This window comes from Muntiacus reevesi, chromosome 18, assembly GCF_963930625.1.
Source record: "Muntiacus reevesi chromosome 18, mMunRee1.1, whole genome shotgun sequence".
Classification (NCBI taxonomy): Eukaryota; Metazoa; Chordata; class Mammalia; order Artiodactyla; family Cervidae; genus Muntiacus; species Muntiacus reevesi.
In genome coordinates this window covers 37297952-37319444 of record NC_089266.1, presented here as the reverse complement: position 1 = coordinate 37319444, position 21493 = coordinate 37297952, and the positions used below count along the sequence as shown (strand labels likewise).

The 21493-nt window shown below is 57.2% G+C and overlaps 1 protein-coding gene across 2 annotated transcripts in view; it reads right to left on the bottom strand.

The window, feature by feature from the left end:
- The window catches only part of ATP2A3 (ATPase sarcoplasmic/endoplasmic reticulum Ca2+ transporting 3), a 33937-nt gene extending 18392 nt beyond the window's left edge, over positions 1 to 15545 (bottom strand). For both annotated transcript variants that reach the window (XM_065910077.1, XM_065910078.1), the window contains exons 1-8: positions 15253 to 15545; positions 5810 to 5827; positions 5483 to 5565; positions 3612 to 3716; positions 3290 to 3428; positions 2949 to 3029; positions 2609 to 2694; positions 376 to 840 (exon numbers count right to left, since the gene is read on the bottom strand). In XM_065910077.1, coding sequence (XP_065766149.1) covers positions 376 to 840; positions 2609 to 2694; positions 2949 to 3029; positions 3290 to 3428; positions 3612 to 3716; positions 5483 to 5565; positions 5810 to 5827; positions 15253 to 15370 — 1095 coding nt within the window. In that variant the 5' untranslated portion in view covers positions 15371 to 15545. The remainder of the gene's footprint in view (positions 1 to 375; positions 841 to 2608; positions 2695 to 2948; positions 3030 to 3289; positions 3429 to 3611; positions 3717 to 5482; positions 5566 to 5809; positions 5828 to 15252) is intronic.
- Between the last annotated feature and the right edge of the window lie 5948 nt (positions 15546 to 21493).

Genomic DNA, 21493 nt, shown 5'->3' with positions numbered 1-21493 from the left:
AGCGTCACGGTGGAGCAGGATAAAACCTGGGTCCAGGCCCGGCTTGGCTCGGATGCCCAGGCTGTACTTGACCCTCCCCTATGTCCTTTATGGTCACCTGGCAGGGCTTGTACACCCAAACTTCAGATAAGGAAACTGAGGTTCGCAGATGGCCTGCGAGGCCTGCCAAGACCCTACAGAGTGACACATGTGTCCAAATGATGCATGTCCAGCCAGGCTTTGCTGCTCTGCCCCAGGAAAACCTGGATCTGCTTCCCACCATGGGGCAGCACACATGTTCTCTCCTCCATCTCTGGAGTCCGGGAGTGGCCCAGAGAGGTAGCCCAGCCTGCCAAGCATCACACAGCAACACCCAAGCTGGCTGCAGCCACTCACCCGGCAGACCGACATCTGATTGGTGGTGAGCGTGCCCGTCTTGTCTGAGCAGATCACCGAGGTGCAGCCCAGGGTCTCCACAGAGGGCAGACTCCGCACAATGGCGTTCTTACGGGCCATGCGCCGCGTGCCCAGTGCTAGGCAAGTAGTGATGACAGCCGGGAGGCCCTCAGGGATGGCAGCCACAGCCAGGGCCACAGCGATCTTGAAGTAGTAGACAGCACCTCGAAGCCAGGAGCCGCCGTGGGCGGGATCAGCAAAGTGACCGATGTTAATGACCCACACGGCCATGCAGATCACGGAGATGGCGCGAGACAGCTGCCGCCCAAACTCGTCCAGCTTCTGCTGCAGGGGCGTCCGCTCTGGCTCCACGGCGGCCATCTGACTGCGGATCTTACCCAGCTCCGTGTGCAGGCCCGTGGCCACTGCCACACCCACCGCCTTGCCCGATGCAATGTTGGTGCCCTGGCCGAGAGAGGGATGAGCAAAAGGGCTGGTTGGCACCTCAGCAGGGGTCCAGGACCCCTGACCCCTTCAGGCTGGGATTTCGGCTCTCTTCCCGCTCCTTGGCTTTCTCTTTCTCCACGTCACTTAGTGCTCCCAGACATATGCAGCTATGTCATCTGGAGTTATGACTGTCATCACCTTGATAGTGTCAGCTCTATGAAGGCAGGGACTTGGTCTGGTGCCTCATTCCCAGTGCCAGGATGGGGTCTGGCACAGAGGCAGCAACAGCTGATACTGACAGAACAGCACAGCACCAACCCATTAAAATGAGGTTCATACCCAACCAAGACAGCCACACAGGGGTGCTGCTGTGATCTCAGGTAAACAGTTTTAAACAGTATTTACTGAAGAATCCAGAAAATCTGTGCTTAAGCCCATCCATCCCGAAGGCCCCAGTAAGATCCCCAAGCCCTGATGCAAGGGCTGGCCAGCATGAGCCTCTGTGTCCCTTGCTGTAAAATGGTCCAGCAGAGGTGAGAGACACAGCTATTAAGGGGAGGCTCATAAATCATCCCCTTCAGATGGGTGCCCCGTGCCAAGGCTGGAGAGGTGGGTGGTGGCAGCCTCAGTATTTCTTCTGCCCTGAGCCATGCAGCTCCTGCCCCCACATACAGGCCCCTCTGCTAAGGAAGGACTTCCCAGGCACTAGTGGTAAAGAATCTGCTTGCAATGCAGAAGGCCCAGGTATGACTCCTGGATGAGAAAGATCCCCTGGAAGAGGAAATGGCACCCCACTCCAGTATTCTTGCCTGGGAGATCCCATGGACAGAGGAGCCTGGCGGGCTACAGTCCAGGGGGTCACAAAGAGTCAGACACGACTGAGCGACTAAACACGCATGCACTGCCAAGGAAACGACCTGCAGTTAGCCAGAGCACCCTCCTTAGGAAGTCCCCTGTGATGGGTGCTGATGCCTGAGCGTGCCCCTTGGTGTCCCCTCCCCACCCAAAGCAGCTTATCCAAAGCTTCCGGGCACCTTGGCAGGGTGCTCCCCTCAAGCAGAGCTGTGGGTGAATATTGCTTTCTCCCCTTCTGTTCACTTCTGGGGACAGCTTATAACTTAGCGCCCAGGGCCACTGCCAGTTGGCTTGACCCCTCTTTGTGGCCTCTGTGCTCGGCTTCAGGCAGTTGCTAGGCAGCCCATGAGCATCACTGGTTAGGTCTCTCTGGGGCCACAAGGGCTGATCCTTTCCCCCAGAGCTGAACCCCATCACTCTCCCTGAGCAGACACTCTCCCTGGTGTCTTGTCTTAGGGATCAGTTTTCTCATCTGAGAAACGAATGGTTCCTGACATCCTCCACCATTGTGGCAATGCGCCTCTCTCTCGAGGACTCCGTTGAGTCACTATACACAAGCTCTGTCCCTCTCCAGCTTAAAGCAGGATAAGCCTAGCAGGCAGGAGAAAAACTCTAGGGTCAGATGGCTGAGTCCACATCCCAGCTCTGCCGCTCACTGGCTGTGTGACCTTGGGAAACTTACTTAACCTCTCTGTGCCTGTTTCCTTGCTAGAAAATGCAGACAAGTGTACTCATTTCAAAGATGATGTGAGTATAAAATAAATTAATATAGGTAAATGTCTTAGAACAGGGCCAAGCACACAGACTCCAGTAAACACAGCTATTATTATTACTAGAAATTTCCATGTATTCTCAATGATTGTGAGGTTCTTTCCCACAGAGCTTTAACTGATTCATCTAAAGGTTATTATTTTCATTATAAGGCACTTACAGAAAACAGCATGTTCTTCTTGTCCTGGTTGACAGCTCTGGGGTCCGGGATGGCGTCCGTGTGCTTGGTCACAGACACAGATTCACCTGGATATGGAATCAGAAATGAGAAGCCCGGGACTTCCCTGGTGGTCCCGTGACTGAGACTCCACACTCCCCTTTGCAGGGTGCCTGGGTTCAGTCCCTGGTCGGGGTACTAGATCCCACATGCCGCAACTAAAGACCAAAAGCACAACTAACACCTGGTGTAGACAAATACACACATATATAAATAAATATTTTAAAAAAGAAAAGAGAAGCCCCGTGTGAAGTCCTCCCGTCCCCTGGCCTCTGGGCCTCACCGGTCAGGATGGACTGGTCCACTCTCAGCGTGGTGGACTTGATGTCAATGAGACGGAGGTCGGCAGGCACTTTGTCTCCCACTGTGGAGGGAGAACAGCTTGGCTGAGTGTGGCTCTGGGCACCCCTTCCCAGGAAAGCCAGCAGGGCTCCCGGAAGCCAAGGCCCGGGCTGGGAGGCAGGGTGAGCTGTCCCCTGGCTTACAGTCCCCTTATCCATCCGATGGGGTTCTGGCTAAAGAGCTGCAGAGGGATCCAACAGTCCCCCTCTACAACATACAGTCAGAAAGAGAAGAGTGGGCTCATTAGCGTCTCATAATGCAAGGAGAATACCCCCGAAGCACCTGCCACTTCCACGATGTCTCCGGGGACGATGTCCCGGGCACGGATGCGTTGCACACTCTTGCGGTCCGCGCGTATCACCTTGCCCATCTCAGGTTCATACTCCTTAAGGGCCTCGATGGCGCTCTCTGCGTTGCGTTCCTGCAGAGGCAGGAAGGCTGTCTATCCCCACTGGCCCTAGCAGGCCACCCCCTTGGAAGGACACCCCTTGGGGCCTGGGATGGATCTGGAACCAGAAGGACCTGCAGGGTTCCAGGACCAGGTGAAGGTGACACCGAGCAGTTGGGAGACCCCAGGACGCAACCACACCCCCGAGTCTCCCACCTGCCACACGCCCACGATCGCATTGGCCACAAGGATCAGCATGATGACCAGGGGCTCCACGAAGGCTGTCGTGGTCTCCTCGCCCTCCTCAAACCAGGCCAGGACCTGTCGGGATCAGAGCTGGTGAGTGGCAGCTATGCCACGGGCCAGGGTTTGCCTGCCATCTCCTGTGTACACTGGGTCTGTCTGCTCCCGTTTGGGAGGAAGTACCCCTGGGGAGCCCTGGACTTGGAGAGGTCTGCTCTCAGAAGGCCTTGGCTTGGTCACTCCTCCCTCCAGGTAGTGACTGCCACAGCCCAGGTCCCATCCCACCCACTCTCAAGGTTGTGGGGCCACTGTTTGCCTGACTGTTGTTCTCCAAGTGTGGGGCCCAGACCAGCAGCAGCATCTCCTGGGAACCTGTTAGAAATGCAAATTCCTGGGGTCCATCCCAGGCCTACTGAGTCAGAAACTCTGGGGTGGACCCCAGCAGTCTGTTTGAAGCAGGTGATCCTGCTGCAAATTCAAGTTCATGGCCCTTTGGTCAGAGGACCATGGTCAGAGGACCAGCCAGAGCCCAGGCCTGGAGGCGGGAGACCTGGTTCCAGTCTGTTCCCACCTCCTGGCCCAAGTGGGTACTTGTCATCTTCTCCAGGCCTCCATGCGTCCATCTGTTCTAAGGAGGGGGTACCAGAACCCTTTTGGCTTGGCTGTATTGGGCACCGACCTGGATAGACTTTTCTAGTAGGAGTCCTCAATTTCCAAAGGGCAGTGAGTATCCAGGATGGTCAGACTTAGCGGGCTGGGCCCCTGCCGGCTGGAGGGCAGGGCTGGGAGCAGGAGTCACAACCACCCTCTGGACTCCATTCCCTGCATGACCCTTGGGTGTCTGCTGCTCAGCCACCAATGCCCCCCTCCCCACCACTCCACCCTGGGCCCATGACCCTGTGGGTCCAGAAGGAGCCTAGGCATGGGGCATGGGGGTCAGCAATGGGGAGCAGCAGCCAGGAGGCAGCTGCGGGAGGTTGAGGTCCAAAGTCTCTCTGAGGAGCCATGGAAGGTATTGCATATGCTCTCACCCCGGGGGATTCACCCACCACATTCGGCAATATCCGTAGACATGACTATCACAACCATGGGATGCTAATGGCATCTGGCGGGCAGAGGCCAGGGATGCTGCTAAACACTCTACAGTATACAGGACGGTCCCTGACACAGAGAGCTGTCTGGTCCAAGAAGCCAATGGTGGTGTTGCTGAGAAACCCTGCATTAAGGCAGGGAGGGGTGGGGTCAGGTGTGCTTTTGCAAGCTCACTCTGAAAGTCAGGGTGGAAGAGGGGCTGGAGGAGACAGATGAGAGCCAGGAGTCCACTGTGGGGGCTGCTAGAATTTGGCAAGGGCAGGGGCTGGGCAAAGAACTGATGCTTTCAAACTGTGGTGCTAGAGAAGACTCTTGAGAGTCCTTTGGACTGCAAGGAGATCAAACCAGTCAATCCTAAAGGAAATGCTGAAGCTGAAGTTCCAATACTTTGGCCACCTGATTGGAAGAGCCAACTCATTGGAAAAGACCCTGATGCTGGGAAAAATTGAGGGCAGGAGAACGGGGTGACAGAGGATGAGATGGTTAGATGGTATCACCAACCCAATGGACATAAATTTGAGCAAACTCTGGGAGATATTATTGAAGGATAGGGAAGCCTGGCATGCTGCAGTTCATGGGGTCACAAACAGTCAGACACAACTGAGCAACTGAACCACAAAGGGGATTCACAGGGGCCCAGGGATGCCCACCGCCAAGAGGACAGCCTGTGGCTCAGAGCCTGGGCCTCTGAGCACTGCCTGGACCCGCTCCCCGGCCCAGGCTGCCTGATGCCGTGGGAAAGGGCTACTTACGAAGGAGACCAGGGCGGCCAGCAGCAGGATTCGAACCAGGAGGTCCTCGAACTGTTCCAGCACAAGCTCCCACAGGGACTTCCCTGTGAACGGGAGCACCGCATGAGGGCTGGGCTCCCGACCGACCGCGTCCATGCAGAGCTGCGGTGGCCCACTCCCTCCCTCCCATTTGAATGGGGAGATCCCGAGGCCCTGAGAGGCACAGAGGGGCAACGCTGGGGACTCAGCCAGGCCCCACCGGCCTGGGAGGGGAGGACACCGCCTGACAGTGACTGGCCCGGGGTGTCATCTAGTGCCCTTGCAGGCCGCCCTGGCCCCCAGCCTCACCTTCCTCAGTCGGGAGTTCTGCAGGATCCAGGCAGCCACAGGAGCCATGAGGAGACAAGAAATGACTGGGTTATCGAGCGGAGTCTAAGCAGTCCCTTCCCTGCGGTGCCCACCAGAAACCCCACGTTGGGCAGGACACATTCCCCCCAGGTCTCTGAGGTCACAGAACACGTGGTTTGAGCCCGGATACTTTCACATCCCTCCCCCACCTGACTCTGGTTGAAGATGGCCTGCTGTGACCTGACTCATCCTGGGGCAAGAGCCGAGCCAGGGCCCTCCAGACCATCCAGGCCAGTTCCTCCTCCATTGCACAGAGGGGAAACTGAGACCTGGAGGAGATGGGAACCCTGAGGTCACACAGGGAGTTGATAGTTCTCAGGGCTCCCTGCACTGCCCTTTCTCAGATGCCCACCCAGTCCTGTTCAATGTCCCCCTACCCACGGTAGGGTGGCCCCTTCGTTCAAATTGAGAAAACTGGCTCAGGCCACCTCTGACACACCTGCTTCTCCAGGACCAAGGGGACAAGGCTCGCAGCACTGCCCACCCCACCCAGGGCTCCCTGGGCATGACCTCAGCAGCCAGCGCCCTGGGCTTCAGTTCCGGGAGGCTGACTGTCAGCTTGTCCCTTCCCAGGCCCTCCGCTCCAGCAGGCTCAGAAAGGACCCAGCCAGCCTGCCGAGGCCCAGACCCACAGAATATTTTGAAGAACCATGTCTCCAAACACCACAAGGACCTACTGTCCCCTTACAGGCTCCACTTTCATCCCCTTCAGGTCCTGAAGCACCCATGTTACAGGTGGAGCTGGCTGCCCCAGTAGCTGAGTCTGGGAATCTTCCCAACAGCCTAAAGGGGAGGTGGGTGGGGATGCCGATCCCGTCTTGCAGGTGCAAGAGGTCCAGAGTGGATGCGTGGCTTGAACAAGGTCACACAGCAAGCAAGGGTGTTTGTGGGTCTGTGAGAAGGGGCCCTGGACGGGTTTCTCCCTCGTTCTGCTGATCTCAGGACCTGCCCAGGGCTGTCTGAGGGCTCTCTCAGATCGAGCCTAACTGACCCTGTCTCCTTTTGTCCTGTGCTATTCCCAGGACAGTCCCTAGACCAGCAGCTTCAGGGTCACCCGGGAGCTTGTTAGCAATGCAGACCCCAAGGCCCCACCCCAGGCTGGCTCTTCCTCCTCCTCGCTGACATGGGTCCTTGCCTCTGCCCACCTGCTTTTAGCTCAAGCACCAGCCAGCACTTTTTCTCACGGGCGGCCCCTACCCTGACCACCTGTTTGGAAGGTCTGGGGTCTGCACCTGGCAGCTGAATCATGGGGAGTACTGAGCAGCCCACTGGGCCGCAGGAATCCAGGAGGAAAACATATAACCTAAAAATACACTTTCTAGCATTTTCTCCAAAGTCCTATTTTAGGCAACAGCTGACATTTTCCGTGGAAAATGTAATCTCCAGTGTCCTGCGTTGAGATTAAAATCAAACAGACTTTTTCCTTCTGATCTATTTAGCTAAAGCGAACAGGAAAGGCAGGAGGAGGGCCAGCCCTGGTTTCTGGGCCAATTCTCCAATGGAGCAGGGTCCTTTAGAGGTCATCTCAGCCATGCCCCAGCCTCAGAGCACATGTCAGTCTGCTTGGAGTTCCTCAACCCCTCAACCTCTGCAGGTGTCCTTAGGATTCCTGACCTAAGGAAGAGTTTATCTGTAAGTCTCACCCGAATCCCTCCCTCTGTCTACCTAGCCCTTCCCTCTGCTGGCGTGTAGCCTCGAGGCCACCATATTCCTCAGGGCATTTTTTCTGGATGGGGGTGAGTCCTGGGGTTGGGAGACCTGTTCAGGAACATAACAGCTCTAGCGAGTGAAGCTGCTCAATCTTGTCCAACTGTTGGCGACCCCATGGACTATAGCTTACCAGGCTTCTCCATCCATGGAATTTTCCAGGCAAGAGTGGAAAATTGGAGTGGGTTGCCATGTCCTTCTCCAGGGGATCTTCCTGACCCAGGGATCGAACCTGGGTCTCCCACATTGCAGGCAGACAGTTTACCATCTGAACACCTGGGAAGCAGCCACCAGCTCTAGTCCCCACTGCAAACTGCCCTCCACCTGCTGGTCTCACCGGGTCTCCTCCCTCTCCCCTTCCACCTGACTGTCCCCTTCTGCTGACCCACAGCCCGATCCAAAGTCCACACGTGGTGGTCGCTATCATGCTATCCCCCCGGGGCTTCTCATTCTCCCCACCGTGTGGACACACAGTAGGACTGCACGTCCCATCTTCCTGTGTGAGTTGCAAAAAGAAGGATGTGTGTTAGTTTGGGCTGGAATGTAGAACTGTTGGCGAATGGCACCATCCAGTGGAGCTTCCTGCGGTGATGGAAGAGTCCTACAGCCATGCTGTCTGACACGGTAGCCACCAGCCACATGGGGCTATTGAGCACTGGGAATGTAGCTCGTGTGACTAAGTAGCTACATTTTATTTCTTTATTATTATTTTAAAATATTTAATCATTTGGCTGTGCCAGGCCTTGGTGGCAGCGTGCGGGATCTTCCATCTTCACTATGGCATGTGGAATCTAGTTCCTTGACAAGGGATCGAACTTGGGCCCCCTGTGTTAGCAGCCGAGTCTTAAGCCACTGGACAGCCAGGAAAGTCCCAGTAGGTATATTTTAAATTAATTTTCATTCATTGAAACTCAAACAGCCACGCAAGGCTAGTGGCTGCCCCACTGGACTGCACAGTCTGGAGCTCTCTGACCTTCTGCTCTTGCAACCAGCACTTGTGTGATGGTATCTGCTCCATGAACCCGAGTCAGAGTCAGGAGACACTCAGCCGCACAGAGGTGTGTGTGCACAGTGTGAGCAAGAGATGACCTGGATTGTTTCAAGCCACTGAAATCTGGGGGTTGTAATGCAGGATAACCTGGCCGATCCTGACCGATACCCTCTTCTCCCCAGATCTGGCCTCTACCGGGGTAGAGCAAGGCATCGGCAGGCTCAGTAAGCCATGAGGTCACTGCAGATGCCCCACCCATCCGTGCAGGAGGGCCCGTCCCTGCTCCTGAAATGCACGGGCTTCCAGTCCTGCCTGAACAGCTGGCTCCCCGGGGGGGCCCTGAGCCTCATTTGAAAGATGGAGTACCACCACCTCCCTGCAGGCTGCTGTGTGAATAAGCATCATTATCATTACTGAGTCACAGTTTTTAAGCACCTACTATATACCAAAGAACTTCCCAGATGGCACTGGTGATAAAGAATCCACTTGCTAATGCTCGAGAGGCAAGAGAGGTGGGTTCGATCTCTGGGTCGGGAAGATCCCCTAAAGAAGGCAATGGCACCCCAGTCCAATATTCCTGCCTGGGAAATTCCATGGACAGAGGAGTCTGGCAGGCTACAGTCCATGGGGCCACAGAGAATCGGACACGGCCGAGCGACTGAGCACTCCTATACCAAGCAGTGTGCCCCATGTCTACTTCATCTCCAGAGAGGAACGGCGGCGCGGTGTGCGCCTAACACATGAGGAGGTGCTCCACACACAGGATGATCGCCTGCTCGCGTGCACTGCTCTCGTGAGATTCTCAAACAAGCCAGGAAAGAGGATGTGATTATTATTCCCATTTTACAGAGCAGAAGCGCAGAGAGGCTGAGTGCCTACCTCACGGGTCACACAGCTGGGAAGTGGCAGGGAAGGGTTTTGAGCTTGAACAGTCTGGCTCTGTTCGAGCCAGCTCGAACCCGTGCTCTGGACCTCTTGCACTCACTCCTAGACTGTCCTGACTTCCCACCCCAGTGGTCCCTGAGCCTCCCAGTCAAGATCACCGGAAGGATCATAATCTCCCATGTCCTGACTGTTGGGCTGGAAGCAATCATCAGCTGGCCCTTCCAAGGAGAATGCCCCATCTCTCGATGCCATCTACCAAGCCTCATGGGCCAGGACTGTAACAAGAGGTGCCACCGCTCCCAGACTCCCGCCGGGCCAATCCGGGGGCATATGACTCCCCCCAATATTGCCTGAATCGTTCATATGGTGGCCTCTCCTGACCAAACCCTACTCTGCGGAACTGTTGCCAGACTGAATCATTCCCTGTCCACAGATACCCGATGCGGGGCTGGCCTGGAGGGTCCTGGAATGTGATCAGAGAAAGTTGGCGGCTTAGAGCAGAGAGTCTGGTCCAAGGACTGGAGTTCAAATCCTATTATCTCGGTAGTTCTGTGGCCATGGGCAAGTCACTTTAAGCCTGGCTGTGCCTCAGTTTCCCTGTCTGGAAAATGAGGATAATAACAGCAACCACCTCATGAGGTTGCATAACATGTACGAAGCACAGCGCATGGTGAATGCTCAGCAAACCTTAGCCATGACAACAGTGAGCAGAAGTTCCTGGATCCCTAGTACTTGGGACAGCACTTGGCACACAGTGGGCACTCAATAAAATGGAATGAATGAATGACCCTACCCTGCTCACTGATCTTCCATGGCTCTCCTGGGCCTATAAGATAAAGACCAACCTTCAAGACCTTCCTGGACTCACCTGTCCAGAATCACTCTCATATCTTAGATGGCCGGCCCTCCCTCCACCCGCCAAGCAAGATGCCTCAGGGCTGCCCCTGGTTTTGCCCCGCTCCAAGATTTTGCTTTCAGAGTCCCTTCTGTGCAGGGTACCTCCCCATTTCCTCATCAGAACTTCCAGGAGGGCTTCCTGGAAGAGTCCTTCTCTCGCTGGTCATCAATGTTGCCTCCTGCTCCAGCACCGGCATACCTCTAGGTACTCAGGCAGAGACTGAGTCATCCCTAAGTCCATCCAGAGCCTCACAGAATTGTTTATTCACTTGCCCCACGGTTCAGCCCTGCGGGCACAGCCCAGAGCCCATGAGAAGGGAGGTGCAAAGCCAAGACTGCCCCCAAGCTCCACTCACCACCTGCTCCCTTAATTCCCCCCTCTACTCCTTCCTCCATTGGAAACTGGTATTTCGGCTTCTAAATGTTGGTTCTAGCCAGGTTCCAGCCGGGTGAGGTGAGTGCTCACCAAGGTCTTCCTTAAAGGTAAATTTGCAAAGCAATTAAACTCTCATTTGCAAAGTCAGGGAGAGGCCTTGCCTGGGCAGACCCCACCCCACCCGCCTGGCCTGTCCTTGGTCTTCAGGCCCCACCTGGAGTGGTCAGTCCTACCTGGCTGACCAGGCCCCAGAGGCGAAGTGTTGGCAAGGCTACTGTGTACCCACGGTGCTGTGGGCACACCTGGCCATGCCTCAGAAAGCTGCTGGTACACGGGCTTGGGGTTCTACAGGGGCAGGGCTGGTGCAGAGGGGCGGGGGGGGGGGGGTGTGCCAAGGCTGCCCAACAAAGGTGTGAGAACTAGGGTGAAGTCTGAAGGCTCTTCACACCTGTGAAGCCCCTATAGGGGATCTCAGGGTCGTGTCTCTGCCCTACAGACAACAGTGGGGCCAAGGAAGTGGGTGCCTCGGCTGAGGGCAGGAGATAAGGTCACAGCCAAGTCACCACCGGCAGGAATCTAAATCAAGACCACCCCTCCCACGTGACGGCCCTGGAGCTCCAGGACCCACTGCACAGATGGGCAGGCTGAGGCCCAGGAAGGCAGGCGCCTGCCCCCGTCACAGCCCCTCCACCAGTTCCCTTAAACCGAAACACTGCCCCTTCCCGGCAGAGACCTCCAGGGACCTCACCTGACCGCTACATCCCTGGGCTCTGGGGTAAGGGCGCTTCGGGGGGTGATGGCCCAACCCAGTCCTGCCTCCTGCCAAGGCTCACGTCCAGCAGGAATGATAGGCAGCCCATCCATGGGCACAAGGAGGGTCAAGGGCTCCTAAATATATACAGTAAAATGCCCGATAGGATTTGCAAACAGAAAAATGCAAAGGCCACCTTCTCTCAGATTGGCATCTGATAAGGTAGTGTGTTGGCGGGGTGGTGGGGAAACAGGTAGGCCAACCGGTACAACTTTATGAAGAACAGTGTGGCAACAGCTGTCAGCATGGAAAATACACACTTCCTTGGACCCAGCAATTCCACTTCTAGGAATCTGTCCTTTGGTGATTTTCAGAGTGTGAAATGACATGAGGACAAGGATACGCCTTAAGTGTGTGATAACAGAGGCTTCACACAAACCCTAAACCCATGAGAAGCCAGAGGGAAGAAACGCTGGAACGGCCATGTGAAGAAACTCTGCGAAGTCACTAGAAAGCCCATGGAACCATCCACAAGAGTGGATGGAGGAGAAGAGGGGCAAAAGGCCCTCAAAATCCACTCCCTTTCATGTAAAAAAAAGACCATCGATCACAGACCCAGAGGTGTGTGCGCACAGGATATCTTGGGAAGGAGACACTAGGGCTGCCGGGAGGGGTTTGTGGGGACAGGGCTGGGGAGCATTTACCCTACACCTTGGGGACTTTTTGCATGTGGCACTGTGTGCCCATTTTTATTCAAAAAATAAGTTGAGGGAATTCCCTGACGGTCCAGTGGTTAGGACTCCACACTCTCACTGCCCAAGGCCTGGGTTCAATCCTTGGTCAGGGAATTAAGATCCCACAAGCCACGGTCAAAAACAAACAAAACAAAAAAATCAGTTGAAAGCTTGCAGAAATCCCCCCTGCACACCCCGCCCTGGGCACCTCTGGGACCTGCCGAGAAAGATGGGCTCGCAAGAGGCCAGGAGTCTCCCACTTACTGCCCGGTTGAGGCCTGAGAAGGCACGGCTACATGCCGGGGTGCAGACAGATGGGGGGACAGTGAGGACGTGGGGGAACAACTCCAGGCACACTCACTGACTGACGGCCCCCTCCCCGCTCAGAGAACGGGGAGAAGGACCCCGCGCCCTCCTCTGCCGGCAGAACTTGCAAACTTTAGGACTTAAGCAAATGACTTCCTTGTGGTTTCTAGCACTAACGACTTTGCAGGTGCATAGACTCCTGGGGTGGGGGGGACACTAGTCCCTGGGGTGTCCCCTCCACCGGCAGGTCCCGCCCCCCGCCCCACCCGCCGGCTTCTGGCTCAGAGCCACGCCAGGCTCCTCCCCTGCCACAATAAGGGAGGGCTCGGTGTACGCAAACACTCACAAATAACTCTGTGGCACGGGGCCTATCGTAGCCTCACTGACAATGAGCAAATAGAGGCGCAGAGAGGCAAAGCAGTTGGTCAAGGATTGCACAGCTATGAAGGGGCAGAGTTGGGCCTGAAACCCTGTCAGCCTCACTCCAGAGGCCGCGTGGAGCGCCCAGGCCTCCTCCTCAGGCCAGGGCTGGGAGGGGAGGAGACCCTGAGGCAGGAAGAGCTCCCTACTCCTCATCTGAGGACTTCCAGAGCCCTGGAATGCTTCCTGAGGAAAAAAGCCCTTGGAGGAGCAGGGGGTGGGGGGGGTTGGTGCAGGGAAAAGGTGAGCAGAAGGTTCCACTAGCTCCTGTCTAGCTGACCCCAGCTCCGAGCACAGGCCCCTTCTCCAGGGTCCCAGAATCTGCAGAAACTGTGACCCCCTTGAACTGACAGGGAAAGCGAGACCCAGAGAGGGGCAGGCACCCAGGATTAGCTCCATTTACTGGGTGACCTTAGGTAAGCTGTCTAACCTCCTGGTGCCTCAGTTACCCGCTCTGTAAAATGGGGATGACAGCAGTTGCTTTTAGGAAGGAAAGAAGACAAGAGATGAAAAGTGCTAAGACCAGTGCCTGGCACAGAGTAAATACTCAGTGAACATTAGCTTTTATTTTTACTACCATCAAAGCACAGTGGAACTGGAGGAGCCCAGGGATAGCCGCTTCCCAACTTTTCCTACCGCCCTCCCCAAAACGCACATCCACCTCTCTGGACCTACACACTGCACCGACATCCTTATCCATCACCGGCCAGGGCACCCTAAAATCCTCTCACCTAAACCAGACAACATGGGGGAGAACTAAGGCTCCCTCGTCTCAGTCAGCTTCCCCTCTTCAGGGAGACATGGGGGCCAGAAAGGGCCAGAAAGGAGAAGGGTGTTGGCCAGGGTAAGGCAGGGCAACCTCTGTATGGTTCTGGAGAAGGGCTGGGCCTCCAGTTTCCTTTGGGAATCAGGACTCCCCAAGCGGGAGGCCACACAGAGGAGGTGGTGGAACCCCAGCTCTGCTGCCCTGACCGCCCCCCTCAAACCATGAGCTGGGGAACCAGCCCAGCTTGCCCTGCACTCCTCCGGCAAGGACACCCTGCCTGCCAAGTCACTAATGGGGGATATTAAATAATATTTATCTCCCTAGTTCCTCCCACAGCTCAACTAAATATAGCAGCTAATTTTTTTGAAAAAGGATTTCTGCTCCAGAAAGATAATATTTATATAAGAGGTGGTTGTCATAAACCAATACAAAACCCAAAGCTCCCTTTCTGACAGCTCTTTGCAATTTTCAAGCCAGCCCTGAGCAGTGAGACACACCGGCCAGAGAACCTCCCCTCTGGCTGGAGGGGAGCCCTGCCAGGGTGAGTCCCCAAGATCTGAAAGATCTGCACGCCGGGGATAGACATGACATTTCTCTCTGGACCTCTAGGGACCCCGAGCCCTAGGGGTGGACGAAGGGGGTAAAATCTTGCCTGGAAGTGACTTGGGGAGGGACCTCTGCATCTTCTACCTTCCCAGGGCCACGTCTGGACAGTACAGGCACTGGCCAGCGCCTCCGGGCCGGGGGAGAATTCCACACGCCATTGAACACGAGAAAGGATGACACCTTGCTCTCCCAGACAGCAACAGCGCCCAAGGCTCCCTCCAGACCAGAGACGGGGCAGGCGTGGCTCCAGGTCACCCAGGAACCTGCCACCCTGCAGGGAGGTGGGTCTCCCGCCTCAGCAGTTCAAAGCCCCCACCACCGACTCCCGCCAGCCACATCCGCCCGGGGTGGCAGAAAGAGGAAGACCTGGGGATGGGGGCGGGGGGGGGGCACCCAAGCTGCCAGCTGACAAGCTGCACCTTCCGGGCGTTTTATTGAGCCCTCGAGGGAGACCCTCGGGGTCAGCTGGGAGGCGGGACCTCAGGGTCTCCGACTGGTCCCCCTCCAGCTGACCTCAGTGTGCGCACCTGCCGGACTCCGGCGGGCTGCGGCGGCGCGGGGATGCAGCGCCGAGCGGCGATGGAGGTGGGCGAGGACCTGCGGGAGTGGACCGCGACCGGGATGGAGGTGGGAAGCCCGGAAGGGCCGCACAGGTCCCTGGGCCCCGAGGGAGGAGATCGGGGTGGGGGAGCCAGGCGTCCGGTCTCCGAACCCGGAACCCGCACCTCCTTCCCCGGCGAAGGTGCAGCGCGGCCCCGCCGGGAGCCCCAAAAGCGTCTGCAGAGGTTTCCGGAGCCCTCGCTTCCTGCCCGCCCGCCCGCGGGGGCCGATAGCTGGGAGGGGCGAGGACCTCTCCGCGGCCACCGTGCTGGGGTGGGTTGGTGGGGGGGCCGAGACCGCGGCGCGCCAGGCCCCCGCTGCCCCCGCCTGGTCCGCGCTCTCACCGTTAGGGCCGTAGCGCTCCCGCGCGCAAGTCACCTGCTCCGCGTTCAGGCCGCCCTCGGCCGTCACCGAGAAGCGGCGCAGCACGTCGGCGGCCGGGAGCAGGTGCGCCTCCTCCATGCCGCCCGCCCGGCCGTCTGCGCCGTCGGCACAGTGGGGGCCGCCTCTCCGAGGGGCTACTGCGCGCGGCGCGGGGGGCTCGGACCCCGACGGGCGCCGCGCCAGGCCATGACCGCGCTGGGACCTTCCCCGACGGCAGTGGCGGCGGCGGCCGGGGCCCCCGCCAGGATGCTGCGCCCCGGGCTCCCTCCCCGGGGCGGGGCGGCGCGGAGCCCGCCCCCGCACTCACACCCCTTCCGGCCGCCCTCGGAGCCCTCCGCCCCGCCCCCGCAGCGCCCCGGGGCGCGGAGGCTGGGCCACCCGCCCATTCTGCAGAAGGGGGAACTGAGGCCGCCCACGCGGAACGCGCAGAACTTGGGGGAGCCGAGGGCTCGAGGTCCGGAAAGGCCTCGGCCACTGGCCACAGAGCTCCGGGGTGGGGGTGGGGAACAGGGCAGGGAACTGGGGAGGGCTGCTGAGCTGAGCTGTCTCTGAACTGCCTTTTCTTGAGCCCTCTTGGGTCCTGGGGGGTTGCAAGATGGGAGACGTCCATAGAAGAGTTTCCTACCCCCTTTCTCGAACTCTGCTAAGTGTGACCGTGGGTCCAGAGGGAACCTAAAAGCCTGTGAATAAGCAAGTCTCCTCCGGAGCTGACGATGTTTCCTTCTTTTGATGTTGCAGTTCAGTTCAGTTCAGTCTCAATCGTGTCGGACTATTTGCGACCCCATGGATTGCTGCACGCCTGGCTTCGCTGCCCATCACCAACTCCCAGAGCTTACTCAGACTTTTGATGTTTGTGCTTGCTTTATTGTTGTCCTAAAGTCCAGCGATGAGGTTATTCCTCAGACAACCAGAACCTCTAACAATGACCCAGGATAGATAAAGTAAACCAGTCTTGTTACCTTTGACTCACACCCTCACCCCAGTAGGAAACGTAACTGCCCGAGGTCTCCCTCCAAAATCTGACGGTGTGTGGGGTGTAGGCCTCTGACCAAGACCCCAAGGGAGAGTGACTGTGGCCCAGGGCAGGGGAGGGTTTGGGGGACCCCCATTCCAGTGCTCTCTGAGCTCCAGTCTGTCCAGGGGTACCAGGAGGAGGGGCTATAGGTCAGGGAAGCAAATACAGGAAGGCAGAAATCCCTCACAGTGCCAAAAGGAGGAGCAGAAGAGAGCAATCTGCTCCCACAGTCCTGCTTGAGAGACCCAGCCCCCACCACCACCACATACCCCCACCACGCTGGCCTGTGCTGCCCAGATTTCTGGGATCCACCTTGGCCATACAAGGTCAGAGATTTCCGGACTGAGCCCACTTGGCCGGTTGTTCAGACTTCAGACCCCACGTGTCTCTGCAGCCAGAAACCCTTTCGGGCTGCTGCAGCTGTCCACGCTTTCCCGAACACACAATCCCCAGCGTCCAGCCTGCCCAAGCCCCGCGTTGCTGCCCCCTACTCAGTGCCCCCTGTTCCTGATCTCTTTCTCCCAGAATGGGGCCATGGTGCTCCTCCTCTGTCTCCCTTCCGCCTCACCTCCTCAAATATAGAGACAATCAGTGAGGACTAGCTGGCAGCAAGATCCAGCCCTTGGCTGCTTTTGACGGGTCACCCAGACTGTCTCCAGGGGCATCTGCTGGGGTTCAGCCTGCTGCCGTTAAGGTAGGGCAATGCTAGTTTTCTGGCCGTGGCTCCTTGCAGCATTTTATTTATTTGTAATATTTTATTTACTTTATTGGCTGTGCTGCGTCTTATTTGTGGCTCATGGGATCTTTAGTTGCAACATTTGAATTCTTAGCTTCAGCATATGGGATCTAGTTCCCCAACCAGGGGTCGAACTCCCCTACATCGGGAGCGCAGAATCTTAGCCACTGGACTGCCAGGAAAGTCCCACAGCTTGACATTTTACATCCCAAGTCTAATATTCCCTGTGTTTCTCCCTTTCTTCCTCCACCTCTGCGGTCCATAGAGACAGCCCTACCTGTATCTCTAAGTTGTCAGGGAAAATGTTAGCCAGGGCTCTGTGGGGACAGAGCCCTACAGCTCTTCACTAGAGACCTCTCCCCCAGGGACGTGAAGCCCTGGTCACAAAAGCAGCTGGCAATCCCTCCCCTCCCGCACTTACACATCCTAGGGTCTGACTCCCCTTTGTCAACTGCAGGGGCCTTAACACGAAGCCTCTCCCACTCCACCCCGCCCTCAGCTCTCAGCTGCTGTTTGCTGGAAGGAGGCGCCAGAAGGCTTGCCTGTTTGCTCTGGCCCATGTTCCCTTTCTCCAGCCCAGCCCACCCCACCCTGCCTCTGAAGCCACCCCAGGCAGGGCTGGCAGCTGCCAGCAACTCTGGCCCCCCACCTGGCGGGTTCACACACCTGTCAGCATGCCCACCTGCTCTGCTGCCCCCCGTGACAACTTCTGGGCACCCCTCCGCAGAATCCGCCACAGACTCACACACCGTCATCTCACACCCCAGCTCCTTGCCCAGTTGCCGTGTGCCCCATTATACCCTCTGTCTTCACCTAGACCACCAGCTGGTGGCCAGGGGGACGTGGGCACAGGTACAACTGTCTAAAGGGCTGGTCTGTCCTACCCACCTCCCAGCTGCCAGATCCTGAGAGCTCCCAGCCTGGCACCCGCCCCAGCGCTGTCTAAATCCCCCACAGGACAGACGATGGCAGAGCTTACCACCTCTGTGGCAGGAGGTGTGCCTGCCAAGCTCACCTGAAGCAGGGGAAGGTGGAGCATGGGGGAAAGGTAAGTCTTTGCCGCCGGATCTGGACACAGGAAGAAGAGGCTGTTGCAGGCAGAAAAAACAACCTGCGTAGAAGATGGGAAACCTCAGTCGTGTGCTAGAGACAGTGACTCAGTTCTTCTGCCTGAAGGGATCATAAGGAACACGAGCAGGAGGGTCAGGAGAGTAGATCAGAGAGGCAGGGCTAGGACACCGAGAACCTTGATGGATCATTTAATGGCCTGACTTTTTAAGCAGTAAGGATTCCAGGTCACATTTGCCTTTAAGAATAGCTTCCCTCCCAGAAGCTGCTAAGGCGGCAGGACTAAAGGGGAGCACAGAGGCTGAAAGGACCCCACATATATTCTGAAGAAAAAGGAGGAGGTATGGAATTCCCAGGTGGCTCAGTGGTAAAGAATCTGCCTGCCATGCAGGAGACATGGGTTCGATCCCTGGGTCGGGAAGATCTCCTGGAGAAGGAAATGGCAACCCACTCCAGGATTCTTGCCCGGACAGAGGAGCCTAGCGGGCTACAGTCCATGGGGTCAAAAAGAGTCAGACAAGACTGAGTGACTGACCGTTCCACCTCCAAAGTCAAAAGTCAGACCAAACGTCAGAGTGGGCTGCGATGGAAAGGACCTGGTTGTGGATTAGATTCCGGGATGAGAGAAAGTAAGGAATGACAGCTAACTCCCGGTGGATGAGAGGTTTAGCCCTGAAGTCGGGGAGGAGCGGGTGGGGAGACGAGGCTAGGAGTGCATCTGGGGCCACGGGAGTATGAGGTTCCTGCGGGCCTGCAGGTGAAAGTGGAGTAGGCTTTCTCTAGCAGCTTCCCTCTCCCTGCGACTCTGCCCTGCTCAGGCCCCAGCTTCTCTCTCAAGCTTTGCAACAGCCTCCTTCCTGGCCTCCCTGCCTCCACGCTTATCTCTGTTTATCAGGATTACCTGCCTGAGCTGGTGATTTCCTGACTTCATCCCTCTGCTCAAGAACCTTCCTTCGCTCCCCGTGTCCCATGACCAGCAGAATAAAACCCAGACCCTTCAACCCAGGCGTCACAGCCCTTTCTTTCCCATCTGGGTCCCACACATATCCCAGCAGACGGGTCTCCCCACAACTCTGCAAACTGGCCTTTCACATCCTAGCTTTAGCCCTTTGTCCAGGCTGTTCTTCGGCCTCACGTGCTCTCCAGCTCCGCTCCCTCAAGTGTTTCCCCGCTTTGGAAACTCAGTTCCTTGGCTGCTCCACCCTTGTGCATTTATGCTTCTCCCTGCATGATCTGACTCTGAAGGAGGCCCCGTAGATCAAGATTTATCTCCCCATTGTGCACAAGGGGAAACTGAGGCCCAGGCAGAGGATGGGACTCAAACAGGCGCATGAGCCAGGGAGGCCAAGGTGGAGCTTTGGCTGAAACTCCCAGGCCATGAATCCTGTTCCTCCTGTGTGGATGGCTTTCCTCAGCTGCGTTCAGCTGCTGAGCTGGGAAGAGCTCCTCCGAGGCCCCAGGAGTGAGCATGAGACAGCCTGGCCAATGGGGGCTCCACGCTGAAGCTGGGGGAGGGTCTCGAACCCTAGTTCAGGGGACAGGTGCTAGGCCAGAGTTTGGGAGGGTTGGAGGCAGGAGGACTGGATTCCCACCCTGTTGTTGTCCCAGCTTCCCCTCCTCGCTCTCATTCTCTCCCTCCCTCCCTTCTTCCCTTCTTTTTTTCCTTCTTCCCTTCCTTCCTTCCTAAATAGTTATCAAGGACCCAGCATGCACCAGGAATGGTGCCAGACCCTGGGGAGAGGGTCCCTGTTCCCCTAAGTTCACCTGGAGAAGGGAACAAGTCATTCATCCCAAATAACCACACACAGAGACAGGCCGTGGGTTCCAGGGATGCCTTGAGGATATGGTGGGGAGGACAGGGAGATCAGAGGAGGTCTCCCGGGAGGAAGGGATGCTTCTGCTGAAATCTGAAGGAACAGAGGAGGGAAAAGTGTTCCAGGCCAAAGGAAAAAGTGAAAGCGTCTAGCTCTGGGACTGTAGCCCACCAGGCTCCTCTGTCCGTGGAATTCTCCAGGCAAGAATAGTGGAATGGGCTGCCATTTCCTCCTGCAGGGGACCTTCCTGACCAGGGATCACACTCCGGTCTCCTGCATTGCAGGCAGGTTCTTTACCATCTGAGCCACCAGAGAAGCCCACGGAAATGCCATGCACGCTGACTTGGCCATAAGGCCTTGGAGGTACCTGCCCGTCTCAGGGCCTGAGTCCTCCTGTCTGTCCCATTAGCGCCAACAGTGGAGCGGCTAGGGCAGGGGCAATGGTCTTTAGAGAAGACAGAGGGACTGGGGTTGCCCTGTAGCTGCCCCACTTTGGTTTGTAAATGGGTTTGACTTGAATGCAAACAGCCCTAGAGACCTGGGAACCTCACCTCTTCTTCCGGGGTCACCGGGGTCCAGCAGGCAGGTGTCCCAGGCTCCCTAAGATGCTGCTGCTGAGCACGGATTTCAAGTCCACTGTCTCAGCCCCATCCCACCCACTCGGACAGACCCCTTGCAGGTGGGCCAGGAAGACTGACCCCCCCAGCTATACAGAGTGGGAGATCCTCTTGTCGGCTCCCTTCCCTAACCCCAAGTTCTGTTATTTTGGTCTTTGGGGCTAGGGAACCCCTGTGCAACTTCCAGATGTACCCCTTCCCCTCCATGCCCTGAGTCCTCCTGGACCCAGGGCCCCATCTGACCTGGAACCGCCCTCCCACCCTGCACCTTCGGCCTCTCCTGTGCCCTGAGACAGGCAACCCACCCTCTCCCCTCCCCTCAGCCCTGCCCCTCAGGGGTGTCCAGCTTCCTCAGCCCCAACTCATCATCACTTCTAGCCGCCCATGTTGTCCCCCTGGGGCCACGTCTAGTTCCCTGTACTCAGTAAGAAGTGCCTTGTCTCTGGATCTTTTGCTCACTCTGTTCCCTCTGCTAGGAACACCCTGCAGTCCTCTGGGGCTCGTTCCTATTAGACCTTAAGGCTAGGAAGCCACGGAGCATCCCTGAGGTCAATAAGACTCTCAGCCCTGCATGATCCCATCAGGCTCCCAGCGCTTGGGCATTCACTGTCCACCCTGCGCCCCCTTGAACACAGACTCACCTCAGTTCCCACAGGGGTCAGAGAGGGTGTTTGAATGACTAAGTTAAGGCAGGAAAACTCTGAAGCCTCTTCCTGGGAAGGGGCCACACCTGGGCTTCAGGGACCTGGGGCGGGGGGCTTTGTCTGCCACACTGGACCCCCCAGGCCACTGTATTTTGGCCTGAGGAGCCTGGCCTCCTTTTCCTGCATCCTCCTCTCTGGGCCTGCCCTGCACAGCGTAGGGGCTGGGGCCTTGGGTTGGGCTGCTCACTCCTCGGCTTCTTGAGGCAACTTCCTGTCTTTGCCCCCTTATCTCCTCGGCCAGGCTGGG